This window comes from Sapajus apella, unplaced genomic scaffold, assembly GCF_009761245.1.
Source record: "Sapajus apella isolate SASKATOON/1434 unplaced genomic scaffold, GSC_monkey_1.0 scaffold55, whole genome shotgun sequence".
Classification (NCBI taxonomy): Eukaryota; Metazoa; Chordata; class Mammalia; order Primates; family Cebidae; genus Sapajus; species Sapajus apella.
In genome coordinates this window covers 9,857,086-9,876,384 of record NW_022436995.1, presented here as the reverse complement: position 1 = coordinate 9,876,384, position 19,299 = coordinate 9,857,086, and the positions used below count along the sequence as shown (strand labels likewise).

The following is a 19,299-nucleotide window of genomic DNA, read 5'->3' as shown; positions in this document are numbered from 1 at the left end:
TAACTACAAAACCGGCTCCATTCAGAGCCTGGAGTCTTGGGTCTTGTTTTTACACTCTTATTTTCTCCACAGCACGTATTAATTCTGTGCTTCTCTAGTTTGTGTGTTTGTTCATTGGTGTGAATGACATGCCTCTCCGTCTGGAATGGGGCCCCAGCAGGGGGGGGACCTCATTCACTGCATTATTCAGAACAGTGTGTGGCTCACAGGAGCTGCTCAAACATTGATTGCGTAAATAACTACCTTTGTTAAGTATTTGTGTGATCCTAGGCAGCTTACTTCAGGGGAAGTAATTTCCTTTTGTAGAATGAGCATTGCTATAAAATGCACTGGTATATGCAAAAGTGCTCAGCACACAGTAGGTGCCTCATACCGTGAGTGGATTCTGCAGAGACACTGCGGGAAATGAAGGCAATGAGGACAGCTGCCCTGCGGGGCACCCAAGAGGGGCTGAACTGGGGAGGAGCAGGGGCGGGGCGGATCCGCCGTGAGTTCCTGCCACATTTGGGCCGGGAGTCTCGCAGACGGTGCCAATGCCCGAGACCCGGCCGTACCTGATGGTCAGGTTCTCCATGACTCCGGGGAGGCGCCGCAGCTCGTCCCGGAGCTGCTGTCGGTGTCTGCCCACTCAACAGCGCCGGCATCAGCTGGTCCAGCTTCTCGTCCGGCAGCGACAGGGCGCTTTCGCGCAGGCACGACTGCAGCACGGTGCGCACCTCATCGGGGTCAATGGAGCCGCTGCCTGTCCCGAGTAGGGATGAAGCCGAGTGGGGGCCTGCCCTAGCACCCCACTCTGTACCTGCAGACGCCCCCTGCCATGCACACACACTGCAGGAAGCGGTGGGCCTCTTCTGTTTACCCACCTCCGGCTTTTTGCCAATCAGTTCTCCTTAGGGGTATAAACCATGCTCAGAAACCTTCCACGGTGCCCAGCTGCCTTTCTCAACAGCGATGGATGCCTCCCCACGGGTATAGAATAATCTTTGGCTTCAGTGGACGTCTGTCTACAGAGTCTGTAGCTTCCTAAGTACTGCTCAACTTCCAAGACCAACTGCCCAGAAAAATACTTCTGCTTACTTAATCTGTAAGGGGCTGTGTGCCCAGAGTCTCAATTATCCAGAGGTACACTGCATGCGGGTTCGTGCTGAGGGAGTGTGCCTTGTTGTTCAACTTGGAGCAGATGCAGTGTTTATCCTGCTGTCTTCAGAGGGCCACAGCTGGGCATTCCAGCCCAGTGGTGTGGCCTGAAGTAAACATGGGTGGTGGGAAATGATGGGATAAGGAAGCCAAAACTACCAACAGAGATGAGATTTTTCTGTATGTATCTTACTCTTCCTGAGCAGCAGAGTCCATAATTAATGACTTCTTGGCCTGCTTTGGATATGGACACACCCAGTGTGGCACCCTGCTCCTGCCTCTCCTTTACTCTGCGGTAGTGGGTTCTAAGTCCGATGGGGTCATGGACCTCACTTTGCTCATCTCTAAAATGAGAGGAATCATTCTTCCCTCTCAGAACTGGTTCAAGGACACTAGATAATTGCAAAACACCACATGCAGTATCTGGAAGAAGGCCGTTGCATATAAATGGAAATTCTCACTGGTGTTGTGATCATCATTCCGGCCCAAGCTGAAGTCCGTAATCCCATTACGATGCAGAATCTATTAGAGTATGTTATACTACTCCCCAGTCGCAGCTCCATGCACCTCCTGTTCTGCTTTCCTAGTCAAGAGCCACGATGGCAGCAGGTTTCTGTACTCATCTGGAGGACCAGTCCCTCCCTGGCCCCTTCACGGCCTCTTCTATCTGCCTTCATCTCTCTGTTGGCCAATTTCAAATCCAGGGTTCTCCTTCACAATCCTCATGCACACATTCCCCTTCCGTGTCCCTCTGACCTTTGATTCCACTGACTCTCAGAAAATCCCATTGCTGGGTGAAGCCAGCTACCTGTTTTCTGCCCTCCTGCACCAGGGCAGCAAAGTGAACATTGCTGAAGAAAAACTTTTCAGAATGCAGGTCCATCCCTGTGAATCCCTTGCTCAACACCCTGTGATGGCTCCCATTGCTCATAAGTTAACTAATTTAACCTTCATTTCAACCCTATGAGTATGAACAATTATTATCATAACTCCCATTTGATAAATAAATTGAGGTACAGAGAAGTTAAGCAACTTGCCTAAGTTCACATAAGTGATGGCACTGAGATTTGAACTTAGGTAACTTGTCCTTAGAGTCTGTGCTGTATGACACACGCAGTGGAGTATAATGCAGCCACTAAAAATGGCACCGTAAGTACAGTGAGTCACCACTTCACATCCATTAGGATGGCTAGCATCAAAAAGCAGAATATAAAGCTGGGCACAGTGGCTCACATCTGTGATCCCAGCACTTTGGGGGTCCAAGGCAGGCAGATCACCTGAGGTCAGGAATTTGGGACCAGCCCAGCTAACATGGTGAAACCCCATCTCTACTAAAAATATAAAAATTAGCTGGACGTGGTGGTGGGCACCTGTAGTCCCAGCTACTTAGGAGGCTGAGGCAGGAGAGTTGCTTGAACCTGGGAGGCGGAGGCTGTGATGAGCCAAGATTGTACCACTGCACTCCAGCCTGGGTGACAGAACAAGATTCCATCTCAAAAAAAAAAAAAAAAAAAAAGGCAGAAAATAACAAGTGTTAGCAAGAATGTGGAGAACTTGGAGCACATTACTGGTAGGAATGTAAAATAATGCAGCCACTGTGGAAAACAGTATGGCAGTTCCTCAGAAAATTAAAATAGAATTACCATGTCATCCAGCATTCACCTTCTTGATATATACCCAGAAGAACTGAAAGCAGGGACTCAGATATTTGTGCACCAATGTTCATAGCAGCATTGATCACAATAGTTAAAAGGTAGAAACAGCTCAAATGTCCACTAATTGGTGAGTGGATAAACAAAATATGGCACATACCCACAATGGAATATTATACAGCCTTAAAAAGGCATAAAATTCTGTCACTTGCTATGACACAGATGAAGCTTGAAGACACTCAAGTTACATAAGCCATATACAAAATGACAAATATTGTATAATCCCACTTAGATGAGGTGCCTCGAGAAATCAGATTCTTAGAGAGAGAAAGTATTCATAGAATGGTGGTGGCCAGGGACTAGGGGAGGAGGAATGGGGGATCAGTGTTCAGTGGGCACAGAGTTTCAGTGGAAGGACGAAAAGCTTCTGCAGATAGAGGGTGGTGATGTTGCACAGGAATGTGAATGTGTTTAATGCCATTGAACTGTATGCTTAAAAATGGTTAAGATGGCACAGTTTGGCTGGGTGCGGTGGCTCACACCTGTAATTCCAGCACTTTGGGAGGCTGAGGTGGGTGGATCACCTCAAGTTAGGAGTTTGAGACCAGCCAGGCCAACACAGCAAAACCCCATCTCTACTAAAAATAAAAATTAGCCAGGCCTGGTGGCACACTCCTGTAATACCAGCTACTCAGGAGGCTGAGGCAGGAGAATCGCTGGAACCCAGGAGGCGGAGGTTGCAGTGAGCAGAGATTGCGCCATTGCACTCCAGCCTAAGGGCTACAGAACAAGACTCAGTCTCAAAAAAAGAAAAAAAAAAAAAAAGATGGCAATTTTTATATTTTACCACAATAAAGATGATACTGTAAAGCAATATATTTTTACATTTCAAAATGTTGACGTTTTAAAAGTGAAAAATCGCAGTACATATAATATAATCCCATTTTGTTAAAAAGAAAAAAGCTGAGTGGAGTGTGTATGTGCAACCAGTTAGAAGGCGACATAGCAAAATGTTATGGGGGATTTTTGTGTTCTTTATACCACTCTGTACTGTCTAAAATGTTCATAGTGAGCTTATATTATGATGAAAAGGAAAAAGCAAGAGAGATTTTTTTTTTTTTCAAACATAAAAAAGAACAAAAGAAGGTTCTGGCCTCTGGTAAGTTGAATAGAAGGCATTTGTCTCCTGTGCCAGAGTCCCCCTTTTCTCCCGCTGCCCCAGAAAGCGGGCAGGGATCAGACAGAGGGACAGGGATGGGGGAAGAGATGTGAGGGAATGAAGTGTCAGCCTCACCTGGAGAAACCAGTCCCAGGCTGGGCATGGCAGGCCCGGGTGGCACCTCCAGGCCTAACGAGGTGAAATGGCCGGTTCTCACTGAGGCCCCCCACTGCTCTCCCCACCCCAGCCCACACCCAGGAAGAGCCCTTACCATCGATGTCATACACCTGGAAGAGGAATTTGAGTTTGTCCATGGGGCTGCTGCAGATGAGCAGGGTCAGTGCGTCCTGCAGCTCCTGGAGGGTGATGGTGCCACTTCCATCGGAGTAAAATAGGGCAAAGAATCTCTCTGCAAAGAAGGACAGTCGGCGAGGAGGGTGGAAGACAGGCACAACTGTGGCCGCAGGGCCTGGGCTTCGAATTTGTTCACTGTCTTCCTGTGTGTGGGAAGGTAGCAAGGGGTGGCAAGGGGGTGCACCACGGGGTGGCAGTATTCAGGCAGGACTCAGGTGCCTGAACACCCATTGTGATCTGCTCAGTGGAAGACCTGCTCTGATCCCTGCAGTGAGCATGGGCTTGGTTTGGGCTTCAGGCCCCCTTCTGACACTGGGCTTTGTAATTTGCATGGGCTGTCTGCCCCCTACATACAATCACCCCCATCAGCCTTGCAGTCCAGGCCTCTGGGTGGTTCCTTAACCAACATGGGAAAGGGTCAGACAGGGGGTCCTCCTGTGGGCTCCTTCCAGCCCTGTATCACTCCACTTGGGGCGAGCCCAAGGGATGAGTGAATCTGGGAAGGACTTACAGATTCCACTGGAAGGTCCAAGCCCTTTCTTTAGTTTGTTTGTAAGGCTGCCTATGTTTTATACTTCAGTCTTGTTCTTAATCACCAATTCATTCATTCATTCACTGAGCAGTCTTGCGCTGTGTAGCCTTTACCTGCCAGGCCTGGTGTTAGACACTGGGAGCACAGAAATTAAGAAGACAGGATTGGATGAGTGTCCTAGAGATGCTGTGTCCTGGGAGGCTCCCCTCACGGCAAGGGAAGGACCCTGTGGGGCTATAGTGTCTGACTTAATAAAACCATGAGGGGCTCACTAGTATGAGGTATAGGCTGAAGTCCGCCGTAGACTGATAACCCTCCCTGGGCTTTCTTCTTCGTCTCCAGGATCCCTGGGTAGTACCTTTACCACTCTACCCTCCCGAATGCTCTTTGTCTTAAGATGTTTTATAGCCTCCCATTTGGATGGGACAATCTCATTAGGGAGAATGGGATTTTTTTCCTTCCCCATGTTTGTTGTGAGAGGAGGCGTGGAGTTAGGGTTCTGAGCAGTATCCCCAGGAGCAGCAGGGGAGGGTCCTTCCGATTCAAGCAGGACATTCAGATGCTTATTAGCTAGTGTCTGTCAAGGACTAGGACAGCATTCGATGCCAGTCCCGAGGACAGCTGGGAGAGGCTGGCGTTTCAGGTTCCAGTCCTCTCGTCTCCGCTGATGTCTCCTCTGTGGGTCAGGGCATGCAGGCTGTGTGGGGTGGGCAGGGTCGCTGTGGGGCCCAGAGGACTGGGAACCGTGTGTCACAGCAGACAGCGTGTTAACAGGTGTAGACCATTAACAAGCTTATCTCCGAAGGAAGCCTAAGTCAGAGCATCAGCTCTGCCCATAAACCTAGTGGTAATGGGGGTTAATCATATTGCTTAAGATTTGACAAGCTACTGATTTACAACTTCATGTGTTTTTTCGAAGACCCCAGGAGGCCATAGCTACTAAGAGGAATGGGAGCGTGCTAGAAACAGCTCACCAGCTCTGCTACAAGGTGGAGACCTCGGGCACCCCAGGGAGCTCCCTTTCCCTCCTTGTAAGGGCTATGCCCTGAGAACCAGGGCACATAACCATCAATGCAGGGCTTCCACCGTGGGCCAACACCTGCCTCTTTCACACACAAAGCTGTTTTGAATTCTTGCAGGCTGATCTCCCCATCTTCTCCTGCAATGGTCTTAAACTGCTGAGTCACCCACCGGAGCCACTCACAGTGCTGGGAGGCAAAGGAAAGGGTTTATGGGCTTGTGAGGTCTCATGGTGGTCCCAGGGCCTCCGCCTTGCTCTGACTAGGGCCCTGGGCCTCTATGAGTTGAATCAGGTCGATCAGCTCTGGCTGTGGATTAGAGCTTCCCACAGCCGTCTCTCCTCCTCCCTAAGCCTCAGTCTCTTCTTCTTATCCAGGGGTGACTGGCCCAGGCTTGCTTCTCTTTAGGTTCTGAAATGACGGGGCCCCAGTGAGATGGACTGTGGGGATTGGTCAGAGAATGGCGTGCTGTGACTGCATTCACACCACGATAGCAGTGACTTTTCCACCTTGCATTTATGCAGATCTTTACTGCTTTCCAAATATTTCCCACCATCACTACTTCCTTTGGTCTCTCTGACAGCCTGGTGGGCCAGGACATTTTGCAGAGAAGAAATAGTCACAGATCCAGTTAAGTAACTTAACTAAATGTATTCAGCAAGTTGGAGACAGAGACTTCAAATTCAAGTCCAGTGTCTCCTTTCGTTCTGCCCCAAAGCCTCCACGCTCTGCTTAAATGCTTGTAGCACAAGACCGACCAAGCCAGGATTCAGCCCTCAGGTCTTAACTCTCCAGGCCCAGGTTGTCTTTTATGATGTCACCAGGGTATTGGCTGTCTAAAGCCCTTACAGCTGGGCTGTCTGTCCTATGATAGACAGTAATAAAAAAGACAGAAGATGACAAATATCAGGGAGGACGTGGAAAACTGAACCCATCATACATTGCTAGTAGGAATGTGAAGTGATTCAGCCCCTTTGGAAAACAGTTGGGTAGTTCCTGAAAAAGTTACACAGAACGTTACCATATGACCCAGAATTTCCACATCTTGATATAAAATACGTGTCCACACAAAATGTGTTCATAAATGTTCACAGCCACATTATTCCTAATAGCCAAAAAGTGCGAACAACTCAAATGCCCATCAACTGATGAATTCATATACAAAATGAATATCTATTCAATGAAATATTAGTCATAAAAAGTAATCATATCTACATAAATAGTAGACATATGCTACACTACAGATGAACTTTGAAAATATTATGCTAAGTGAAAGAAGCCAGTCATAAAAGAATACATATTGTATGATTGCATTACATTAAATGTCTGGAAAAGGTAAATCCATAGAGACAGAACATTATTACCAGTCGTTGCCAGAGGCTGGAAGACAAAGGAAAGGGGAGTAATTGCTAATGGCTAAAGAGTTGTTTGGAGAGGTGATGAAATGTTCTGGAATTCGATATGATGGTCATGCAACTTTGTGAATACACTAAAAACCATTGAATTGTACACCTGAAAATAAATACATGTTAAATGATAGTGATAACACCAAATACTGGTGAGGTTTCACAGAAACTCATACATTGCTGGTGATTATGTTAAATGGTACAGCCACTCTGGAAAAGAGTGGGCAGTTTCTTATAAAACTGAATATGCAACTGCCATACAACACAACAATGGCACTCCTGGGCATTTATCCCAGAGAAACGAAAACTTATGTTCACACAAACACCTGTAAATCGGTGTTTATGCAGCTTTTCTTTTCTAATAGCCAAGATACAGAAACAACCCATACATTCTTAAACAGGTAAATGGTTAAACTACAGAGTACCACTCAGCAGTAACAAGGAATGAATTGATACATGCAAAAACCTTGATAAATCTCCAGAGAATTAAGCTAAGTGGAAAAAAAAATCAATCCCAAAAGATTATGTACTATATGATGCAATTCATGTGGCATTCTTGAAATGACAAAATTATGGAAATGGAGAACAGAATAGTGATTACCAGTGGTTAGACAGGAAGTGGGGAAGTGGTGTAGCAAGAAAGCGGCAACATCATTTTTATGATGATGGTGATGTTCTGTATCTTGTACCAATATCTATATTTTGGCTGTTATATTGTACTCTAAATACTACCATTTGGATGAAATGGGGAAAGAGTACACTTAACTAGATCTGTCTGCATTATTTTTTACAACTATAAGACATGTGAAACTGTATCACAAAATAAATTTAGTTTAAAAGCAATAGGTCATAACAATATCAATCACTAAACGCCTACTAGAATGGCCCAAATGCAGATTACTAACAACATTAAATGCTGGTGAGGATGTGAAGTAACAAACTCTCATTTATTTGGTAGAAATGCAAAAATGGAACAGCTGCTTTGGAAGACCTCTTGCACAGCTAAACATGCTCTTACCATATTGTATTAGTTCATTCTTGCATCGCTATAAAGAAGTGCCTGAGGCTGGGTAATTTATAAAGAAAAATCCTTTAGATATATACCCAGTAATGGGATTGCTGGGTCAAATGGAATTTCTGTTTCTAGGTTCTTGAGGAATTGCCACAATGTCTTCCACAATGGTTGAACTAATTGACACTCCCACCAACAGTGTAAAAGTGTTCCTATTTCTCCACATCCTCTCCAGCATCTGTTGTCTCCAGATTTTTTAATGATTGCCATTCTAACTGGCGTGAGATGGTATCTCAATGTTGTTTTGATTTGCATTGCTCTGATGACCAGTGATGATGAGCATTTTTTCATATGTTTGTTGGCCTCATGTATGTCTTCTTTTGTAAAGTATCTGTTCATATCCTTTGCCCACTTTTGAATGGGCTTGTCAGTTTTTTTCTTGTAAATCTGTTTTAGTTCTTTGTAAATTCTGGATATTAGCCCTTTGTCAGATGGGTAGATTGCAAAAATCTTTTCCCATTCTGTTGGTTGCCGATTCACTCTAATGATTGTTTCTTTTGCTGTGCAGAAGCTGTGGAATTTGATTAGGTCCCATTTGTCTATTTTGGCTTTTGTTGTCAATGCTTTTGGTGTTTTGGTCATGAAGTCCTTGCCTACACCCATGTCCTGAATGGTTTTGCCTAGATTTTCTTCTAGGGTTTTTATGGTGTTAGGTCTTATGTTTAAGTCTTTAATCCATCTGGAGTTAATTTTAGTGTAAGGTGTCAGGAAGGGGTCCACTTTCTGCTTTCTGCACAGGGCTAGCCAGTTTTCCCAACACCGTTTTTTAAACATTTATTGATGGGGATAGCGTTGAATCTATAAATTACTTTGGGCAGTATGGCCATTTTCACAATATTCATTCTTCCTAACCGTAAGCATGGAAAGTTTTTTCATCTGTTTGTGTTCTCTCTTATTTCCTTGAGCAGTGGTTTGTAGTTCTCCTTGAAGAGGTCCTTTACATCCTTTGTTAGTTGTATTCCTAGGTATTTTATTCTCTTTGTCTCAAGTGTTAATGCCAGTTCATTCCTGATTTGGCTCTCTTTAAGTCTGTTATTGGTGTATAGGAACGCTTGTGATCTGCACATTGGTTTTCCATCCTGAGACTTTGCTGAAGTTGCTTATCAGTTTAAGGAGATTTTGTGCTGAGACAACAGGGTCTTCTAAATATACAATCATGTCATCTGCAAATAGAGACAATTTGACTTCCTCCCTTCCTAATTGAATACCCTTTATTTCTTTTTCTTGCCTCACTGCTCTGGCTAGAACTTCCAATACTGTATTGAATAGGAGTGGTGAGAGAGGGCATCCTTGTCTAGTGCCAGATTTCAAAGGGAATGCTTCCAGTTTTTGCCCATTCAGTATGATATTGGCTGTGGGTTTGTCATAAATAGCTTTTATTATTTTGAGATACGTTCTGTCTATACCTAGTTTATTGAGAGTTTTTAGCATAAAGGGCTGTTGAATTTTGTTGAAGGCCTTCTCTGCATCTATTGAGATAATCATGTGGTTTTTGTCTTTGGTTCTGTTTATATGGTGGATTACATTTATAGACCTCTGTAGGTTGAACCAGCCTTGCATACCTGGGATGAAGCCCACTCGATCATGATGGATAAGCTTTTTGATGTGCTGTTGCAATTGGTTTGCCAGTATTTTACTGAATATTTTTGCATCTACATTCATCATGGATATTGGCCTGAAGTTTTCTTTTTTGTTGAGCCTCTTCCAGGTTTTGGCATCAGGATGACGTTGGTCTCATAAAATGATTTGGGAAGGATTCCCTCTTTTTGGATTGCTTTGAATAGTTTCAGAAGGAGTGGTACCAGCTCCTCTTTGTATGCCAGGTAGAATTCGGTTGTGAACCCATCTGGACCTGGGCTTTTTTTGGTTGGTAGGCTATTAATTGCTGCCTCAACTTCAGCCCTTGTTATTGGTCTATTCAGGGTTTTGACTTCTTCCTGGTGTAGGCTTGGGAGGGTGCAAGTGTCCAGGAATTTACCCATTTCTTCCAGGTTTACTGGTTTATGTGCATAGAGTTGTTTGTAGTAATCTCTGATGGTAGTTTGTATTTCTGTGGAATCAGTGGTGATATCCCCCCCTTATCATTTTTTATTACATCTATTTGATTCTTCTCTCCTTTATTTTTTATTAATCTGGCTAGTGGTCTGCCTATTTTGTTGATCTTTTCTAAAAACCAGCTCCTGGATTTATTGATTTTTTGAAGATTTTTTTGTGTCTCTTTCTCCTTCAGTTCTACTCTGATCTTAGTTATTTCTTGTCTTCTGCTAGCTTTTGAGATGTTTTGATCTTGCTCCTCTAGCTCTTTCAATTTTGATGACAGGGTATCAATTTTAGATCTTTCCTTGCTTCTCATATGGGCATTTATTGCTCTAAATTTTCCTCTAGACACTGCTTTAAATGTGTCCCAGAGATTCTGGTACGTTGTGTCTTCGTTCTCACTAGTTTCGAAGAACATTTTTATTTTTGCCTTCATTTCATTGTTTATCCAGTCAATATTCAAGAGCCAGTTGTTCAGTTTCCATGAAGTTGTGTGGGTCTGAATCCTGAGTTCTAATTTGATTGCACTGTGGTCTGAGAGACTGTTTGTTATGATTTCCATTCTTTTGCATTTGCTGAGGAGTGATTTACTTGCAATTATGTGGCCAATTTTAGAGTAGGTGTGATGTGGTGCTGAGAAGAATGTATATTCTGTGGATTTGGGGTGGAGAGCTCTGTAGATGTCTATTAGGTTTGCTTGGTCCAGATCTGAGTTCAAGTCCTGAATATCCTTGTTAATTTTCGGTCTCAATGATCTAATAGTGACAGTGGAGTGTTAAAGTCTCCTGCTATTATTGTGTGGGAGTCTAAGTCTCTTTGTAGGTCATTAAGAACTTGCTTTATGTATCTGGGTGCTCCTGTATTTGGTGCATATATATTTAGGATCGTTAGCTCTTGTTGCATTGATCCTTTTACCATTATGTAATGCCCTTCTTTGTCTCTTTGGATTTTTGTTGGTTTAGAGTCTATTTTATCAGAGACTAGGATTGCAACTCCTGCTTTCTTTTGCTCTCAATTTGCTTGGTAAATCTTCCTCCATCCCTTGATTTTGAGCCTATGTGTATCCCTGCATGTGAGATGGGTTTCCTAGATACAGCACACCTATGGGTTTTGACGTTTTATCCAATTTGCCAGTCTGTGTCTTTTGATTGGGGCATTTAGCCCATTGACATTTAAAGTTAATATTGTTATGTGTGAATTTGACCCTGCCATTTTGATGCTAGCTGGTTGTTTTGCCCATTAGTTGATGCAGTTTTTTCATCGTGTTGATGCTTTTTACCATTTGGTACATTTTTGGAGTGGCTGGTACTGGTTGTTCCTTTCTATGTTTAGTGTTTCTTTCAGGAGCTCTTGTAAGGCAGGCCTGGTGGTGACAAAATCTCTCAGCAATTGCTTGTTTGTAAAGGATTTTATTTCTCCTTCACTTATGAAGCTCAGTTTGGCTGAATATAAAATTCTAGGTTGAAAGTTCTTTGCTTTAAGGATATTGAATATCAGCCCTCACTCTATTTTGGCTTGTAGGGATTCTGCCAAGAGATTCACTGTGAGTCTGATGGGCTTCCCTTTGTCAGTAACCTGACCTTTCTCTCTGGCTGCCTTTAGCATTTTTTCCTTCATTTCAACCCTGGTGAATCTGACAATTATGTACCTTGGGGTTGCTCTTCTTGAGGAATATCTTTGTGGTGTTTTCTGTATTTCCTGGACTTGAATATTGGCCTGCTTTGTTAGTTTGGGGAAGTTCTCCTGGATAATATCCTGAAGAGTGTTTTCCAGCTTGGATTCATTCTCTCCATCACATTCAGGTACACCCATCAAATGTAGATCAGATCTTTTCACATAATCCCATATTTCTTGGAGGCTTTTTTCATGTCTTTTCACTCTTCTCTAATCTTGCTTTCTCATTTTATTTCATTGAGTTGATCTTCAATCTCTGATATGCTTTCTTGTGCTTGGTCAATTTGGCCATTGAAATTTGCGTATGCTTTGCGAAGTTCTCATGTTGTGTTTTTCAGCTCCATCACGTCATTTATATTCTTCTCTAAGCTGTTTATTCCAGTTAGCATTTTGTCAAACCTTTTTTCAAGGTTCTTAGTTTCTTTGTATTGAGTTAGAACATGTTCTTTTAGCTCAGAAAAGTTTGTTATTACCCACCTTCTGAAGCCTGTTTCTGTCAATTCATCAGACTCATTCTCCATCCAGCTTTGTTTCCTTGCTGGTGAGGAGTTGTGATCCCTTAGAGGAGGAGAGGCATTCTGGTTTTGGGTGTTTTCATCCTTTTTGCGCTGGTTTCTTTCCATCTTTGTGGATTTATCTACCTGTGGTCTTTGTATTTGGTGACTTCCGGATGGGGTCTCTGAGTGGATGTCCTCTTTTTTATGATGAAGTTACTTCTTTCTGCTTTTCAGTTTCCCTTCTAACAGTCAGGCACCTCTGCTGTAGGACTACTGGAGGTCCACTCCAGACCCTGCTTGCCTGGGGATCACTTGTGGCAGCTGCAGAACAGTAAGGGTTGCTGCCAGTTTCTTCTCCTGTTATCTTTGTCCCAGAAGGATACCCATCAGCTGTCAGCCTGAGCTCTCCTTTATGAGGTGTCTCTTTGGATATACAGGGGTCTGGGAGCTGCTTGAGGAGACAGTCTGTCCCTTTATAGGAGCTCAAGTGCTGAGCTGTGAGCTCCATTGTTCTGTTCAGAGCTGCTGTGCAAGTATGTTTAAGTCTGCTGCAGTGGAACTCATAACTGCCTTTTTTCCCAGGTGCTCTGTCCTGGGAAGGTGGGGCTTTATTTATAAGTTCCTGATGTGCTGCTGCCTTTTTTCAGAGATGCCCTGCCCAGCAAGTAGATGGCCTAATCATAGTCTGCCAGCAGAGGCGTTGCTGAGCTGCCGTGGGTTCTGCCCAGCTGCTGTGTGAACTTCCTTGTGGTTTTGTCTATATAGTTAGAACTGCCTCGGTAATGATGGTCTGCCTCAGTAATGGCGGATTGCCTTGGTAATGGCAGACTGCCTCGGAAATGGCAGACTGCCTCAGTAGTGGTGGACTGCCTTGGTAATGGTGGACACGCCCTTCCCCCCACAGAGGTGGACCACCCTGGGTCCAGCTGTGCTTGCTGTTAAAGTCTCAATCCAAAGCATTTCAGGTTGCTGGTCTTTGTGGGGGTGGGACCTGCCAAGCCAGATCACCTGCCTCCCTGTTTCAGCTCCATTTTTTTCGGTTGAATGGGTAGCTCTGTCTCCCAGGCATTCCAAGTGCCATTTGAAACAGCCACCCAGATTTGTGTGAGTTTTTGTGTGAAGACCCACTGCGCCAGCTGAAACAGCCATGCTGGAAACTCGGCTTGGAAACATGGCGCTTTTCAGCCTGGGAATCTCCTGGTCTGTGGGCAGTAATAACTCATTTGGAAATGTGGTGATCACTCACCCTCTTTGTTGTTCTGGCTGGAGACTGCACTCCAGAGCTGTTCCTATTTGGCCATCTTGGATCCCCTTGCTTTTTTTTTTTCCCCTTAAGACAGAGTCTTGCTCTGTCTCCCAGGCTGGAGTGCAGTGGTACAATCTCGGCTCATTGCAACCTCCGCCTCCTGGGTTCAAGCAATTTTCCAGCCAGGCAGGGTTACAGGTGCCCACCACCATGTCTCCTACTAATTTTTGCATTTTTAGTAGAGACAGGGTTTCACCATGTTGGCCAGGCTGGTTTTGAACTCCTGACCTTAGGTGATCTGCCCACCTTGGTCTCCCAAAGTGCTGGGATTACAGGCATGAGCCACTGTGCCTAGCCTGATTCTCCCTCTTAATTGCCACTTCTTTCCACCTACTTCAAGCAACATTTGGCTTGTGCACAGTGCACTTCTACTTTTGTCCACTTTCAAAACTGTAGCGAGTGGGTTTTCTTTTTTAATGCTAATTTGATCATATCCATCCTTTCTGCTCAAAATCTACTAATGGCTTCTCATTGATCATAGGGTAATGGCTAAAATATTCAATAATGCACTGAAAGCGCCACAGGATCTATTCTGACCTGGTGTATATGTCACCCGATCCATCTTGTGATGCTCCTCCTTGCCTTTCTACACTCCAGGTACTTCCTGAACTTCTCCTTATTTTTAACTCCAGTGTTACAACAGTATTCATACCTGCTGTTCCCTCTGTCTGGAATGCTCACTTTCTCCTTACGCACACCCTGATCTTTCAGACTAGACCTTAACTGCCACTTTCTTGGGGTAACTTTCCCATTGTTCTTGGTCTGAGGTCAAATATCTCACACCTTCATAACAGCTTATCACAACTGAAATTTTAAAATTTTTGAAATTATTTGTTTAATGCCTATCTTTCCTGCTATAATATAATCTCAAAGAGAAAAGAAAGTAGGTCTTATTTTTGTATCCCCAAAGCCTAACATCTATCATGTCTTGCACATAGTAAAAGGTCAATAAATCTTTATCAAACTATGAATATCTTGATAAATAAATGTGTTTGAATACTGGTCAAATCATAAACAGAATTACCTGAACCAAAATTATAATATTACACAATTAACCTTAATGGTGTCAGTCATACTCTCTGACAAAAGATTTGCAAAGCTTCAATGTGTATGTACACAAGGAGAAGAAGTGAGAAGTCCAAAAGTACTTAATGACAAAAGAATAAGTTTGTGTCTTAATATATTATCTAAAGTTCAAAGGAGGCACAACTATATTCAAATAAAAGTTTAGATACAAGCCCCAAGTTACACTATTAAGATAGAAAACTCGCTGGGCACACTGGTTCATGCCCGTAATCCCAGAACTTTGGGAGGCTGAGGTGGGCAGATTGCCTGAGGTCAGGAGTTGGAGACTAGCCTGGCCAACATGGCGAAACCCTGTCTCTACTAAAAATATAAAAATTAGCCAGGCATGGTGGCAGGCACCTGTAATCCCAGCTACTCAGGAGGCTGAAGCAGGAGAATCGCCTGAACCCAGGAGGCAGAGGTGGCAGTGAGCCAAGATTGTATCACTGCCCTCCAGCATGCATGACACAGTGAGACTCCATCTCAAAAAAAGAAAGAAAAAAAAGACAGAAAACTCAGATTATCTGAAAAAAAATAAAGACCACACAATCCAAAATTTTATACTTTATGTATATACAATTATTTGAAACTAGTTATAGAGATCACAGTCTCTTAACTTATAAAATGAGTAAATTTAATCTATTCGAGTAAAATCAAAGCTTAAACATTTTAAAGATCTTCACAACATTTAAAATTAATGAGAAAAAACTACAAACTCCTGAACCAAAATTTTATTTTAAATTAGGTTTTTAGTGCATATGAAAATTGTTCATAACACATGACACATAAAGATGTTGTCACATTGAACTACAATAGAAAATATTTTTATACAAATTTTGAAATTACTAATATGCTTATTTCTCCTGTGGAAAAAATGCAGTTTGTTTAAATCAACTTTGTCATGGAATATCAAGTAGGTTTAAAATTTTTATATTATTGTTTAATAACTTTTTAATAAGACTTTGAGTCTCCCCTTGATCTACACATAATATATTTTTTAATGTATTGAATACTGTAGCAGCTTTTTCTCTCATCTCCGGTGGAACACATTTAATATCTAAATATTCATAGAGCTTAAATCTAGAATTATACAGCATGTTAATAACAGTTTCAATGTCATCAATTTTATTACTCGTTTGTCCTAGTGACAATAACTGGGATTTATACATTGTTTTTAATTTATGTTCTGCTGCTGCTGCTAGAGCAAGGCTTCGTTTTAGGTAATCTTTAGAGGCTTGAATATCTTCTCTATATTCTGGTTTGCTGGTGTCACTAAGTGCCTGTTGCACTCGTGAATTAATATCTAAAATTTTTTTCAAAATGTCATCATTATTCCAACTCTGTGGGTGTCTTCCAAATGTTGGTTCTTCCGGTTTTTCTACTGCAGTTTCACCAGAGAGCTGAGGAACATCTTCTGATTCTGTAGACATCTCAATTCCCGTGCTCCTATAAAAAGAGGTGACAGGTGATTCGCATGAGGTGAAATATGGACTTGTAGACGATTCAGTAACAACTGGCAATGTTTTTGGTGCCTTAGTTTGTCTGGCAGTTGGCTCCGGCTCTGGCTCTGGCTCTGGCTCTTCATTTTCAATATAAGGTTCCTCTGTGCGTAAAACAATGGAAACATTGTTTGGTTTGATCGACCAGAATGGGGTACTTTCCATGTGTTTTTTCCTTCCTGTTTCTGGTGTGAAGCCTCTAGTAGGGAAAGTAGTAGTTTCTTCACCCATAGGATTGATTAAACCATCATTCTCAGTTGAAGTGTCTCCATGTGTAATTATCTCCTTAAATTTTGATCCCTTCGATCTTACAGAATAAACATGTTTTGGAGAATTAGATTTTTTCTCACGACCTGGCTCCCTAGTGGGAACACTTAGTATCAGGTTCTCTAAAGCTTGTATATAATGATTCAAGTTTTGCTCTTCATCAGGTGTCATAGTTATGCCTTAAGGGAAAAAAATCAAATAAATAATAAGTAACATTTATTATTATATATGACACATTGACAGAACTACTGACCAAAATTTATTTCATATGCTATCACTTAAAAATTGAAATAAAGAACCAATAAGCAAAGCACTTTTGACACAGTTAACTTTCACTTAAATAAACAAAATTATTTCTTCAGGTTCTTATTAAAACAGTTGGGTAAGATTATTGCAAAAGTTGCATATTAACACCATTCTCTCTACATTTTTGCTTTCATTCTGATTTTATTTATGATTCAACAGGCAACTTATTAAATCCAAATTCTTGATTATGTCCTCTGACACAATGGTGTGCTGGAGTAGGCTTATACTGGTTCACTAGAGCCCATTGTTAGATTTTTTATGAATTTTGCGAGCCAGATGTTATACATAGACATTTTTAAAAATTAATTTATTTACATTTACAAATAAATTATATTAAAAACAAATGTAATAAATACCCCAAACTCATCGCTTTCTAATTATTTCACTATTTTCTCTGCTGGTGAGGTTATTTACATCTAATGTATCTGTATGATGAAAATGCAATATGATGGTGTGCTATTCTGCATCTCTACCTCCCTGCTCAGTGATGTCAACTTGACAGTTTGAAATCAACCATGGTGAGAGTATCTACGCCATGTAAATGAGCAAATGCTACAAATCAGAGTTTCCTCCCCTCTCTCAAAAGCCAGTTTTAAATATTTACCAGTGTACTACTGCCTTAAACCCAACAAAGATCTAACTAAGTAACATTTTATTGGAATCCAATTAGTCTTGTCCATTTGTTTATGTATTATCTATAGGTGATTTTGCCTGCAACAGTACAGTAGCCATAAGAGACCATAAGGCCTGCAAAGCTAAAAATACTATCTGACCCTTTACAGAAAAAGTTTGCCAATTCCTGGTCTAATTCATCAACATTTCACTCTTAACAACAGAATGGTAGTTCTATTTCGTGAACCACTGGCTGCACCTTCCTTCTCCTCACCCGCTCCTGCATCAAAAATATATATATATATATTCTTGACTAAAGTTTGATCAGGAAATATTTCCTGTCTTTTATTTTAAGCATCAAATTGTTTTAGTTGATTTAAAAAGAAAAAAATACAGAAAACACCAAAAAAAGGCCAAGGGTATTGTTGGGGCATCTAATGTGGAGGGTCTTTTTTTGAGGGGTCTCCTAAAATAAAATATTTTGATAAGCAAAATTTAAAAAATGGTAGTTCTATTTATACTCCTATTTTGTAGCATCTGAGCAGTAAAGCCTCTCATTTCCAATGTGGAAAACAGAAAAGATAATAAGATATTCTGGAATTCTGGGAGTAGTTTTATTTTAAGCATCCAATTGTTTTACTTGATTTAAAAAGGAAAAGATATAGAAAAGACCAAAAGAAGGTCATGGTATTGTTAGGGCCTCTATCTAATATAGAGGGTCTTTTTTTGAGGGATCTCCTAAAATAAAATATTTTGATAAGCCAAAAAAAATCCCAGTAGTTATATTTATACTCCTATTTTGCAGCATCTGAGCAGTAAAGCCTCTCATTTCTAATGTGGAGAAATGAGAAAAGACAGTAAGATATTAAGATATTCTGGAATTCTGTTCAACTAAATGTGACTTTTAATGGTTTACTGTATTTAATGGTTTACTGTATTAAAATACTCCTGAACCAGAGTATTTTAATTTTAAGTGCCGTGATGTTTTACTATGTGCAGTTTTAAGGTTTGCCATTTCCAAGTATACAAATTGATTTAACCCAGGGAAGGAAGTCACTTTTCACCAAACGCTAATGTATTACTCCTACCTGAACCATCCCTCTGCAGGCTAAAGTAATAAACTTTCTGTTCAGGAGGCACTTTTATTTAGCTTTTTGGTAAGCATAAAGTGCTCAAAAATTACCTTGTATTTACATGTTTCTCCTCTCTTCTTTATTCTGTTACAACTTAGAAAGACCAGATAGATGTTTAATCAAAATTAAAAGCGTATTTCTAAATTTTAAAAGATTCTTAATGAGAACAGTTTAATGAGCCAATGTGGTAGTGGAAAGATACTACACTTGTCTGGAGATCTTAATTCTAAAAGTAAATTCTATATTTTATGTAATGCTTAGAAAAGCCTTGTATACTCATAAGATCCAAATGATGATGATAGGTGATAAAGAAAGCATAGAACATAAAGTAGAGTTTGATGCTATCCTTATAATACTTTTAAAAAATCACTCACATAGTATCACATATTTTGTCTGTGAACTGCAGATTTTTTTAATGGACTGGAATGATAACAAACTAAACCCATATGGGCAGTTGCCTCTGAGGAGAGGGAGTAGGACTCCATTTGGTCAGTAGAGGTGACTTTATAATGTTTTACTCCCTAAACACACACACACACACACACACACACACACACACACACACACACACA

The 19,299-nt window shown here is 41.7% G+C and overlaps 2 protein-coding genes across 2 annotated transcripts in view; both read right to left on the bottom strand.

The window, feature by feature from the left end:
- Nucleotides 1-4,371, bottom strand: part of NOX5 (NADPH oxidase 5) — a 28,609-nt gene extending 24,238 nt beyond the window's left edge. The window contains 3 exon segments of the mRNA XM_032244632.1: nt 555-614; nt 616-742; nt 4,220-4,371. Coding sequence (XP_032100523.1) covers nt 555-614; nt 616-742; nt 4,220-4,262 — 230 coding nt within the window. The 5' untranslated portion in view covers nt 4,263-4,371.
- An 11,255-nt stretch (nt 4,372-15,626) lies between these two features.
- SPESP1 (sperm equatorial segment protein 1) overlaps nt 15,627-19,299 on the bottom strand; it is a 16,121-nt gene continuing 12,448 nt past the window's right edge. Inside the window, exon 2 of the mRNA XM_032244631.1 lies at nt 15,627-16,855. Coding sequence (XP_032100522.1) covers nt 15,810-16,855 — 1,046 coding nt within the window. The 3' untranslated portion in view covers nt 15,627-15,809. The remainder of the gene's footprint in view (nt 16,856-19,299) is intronic.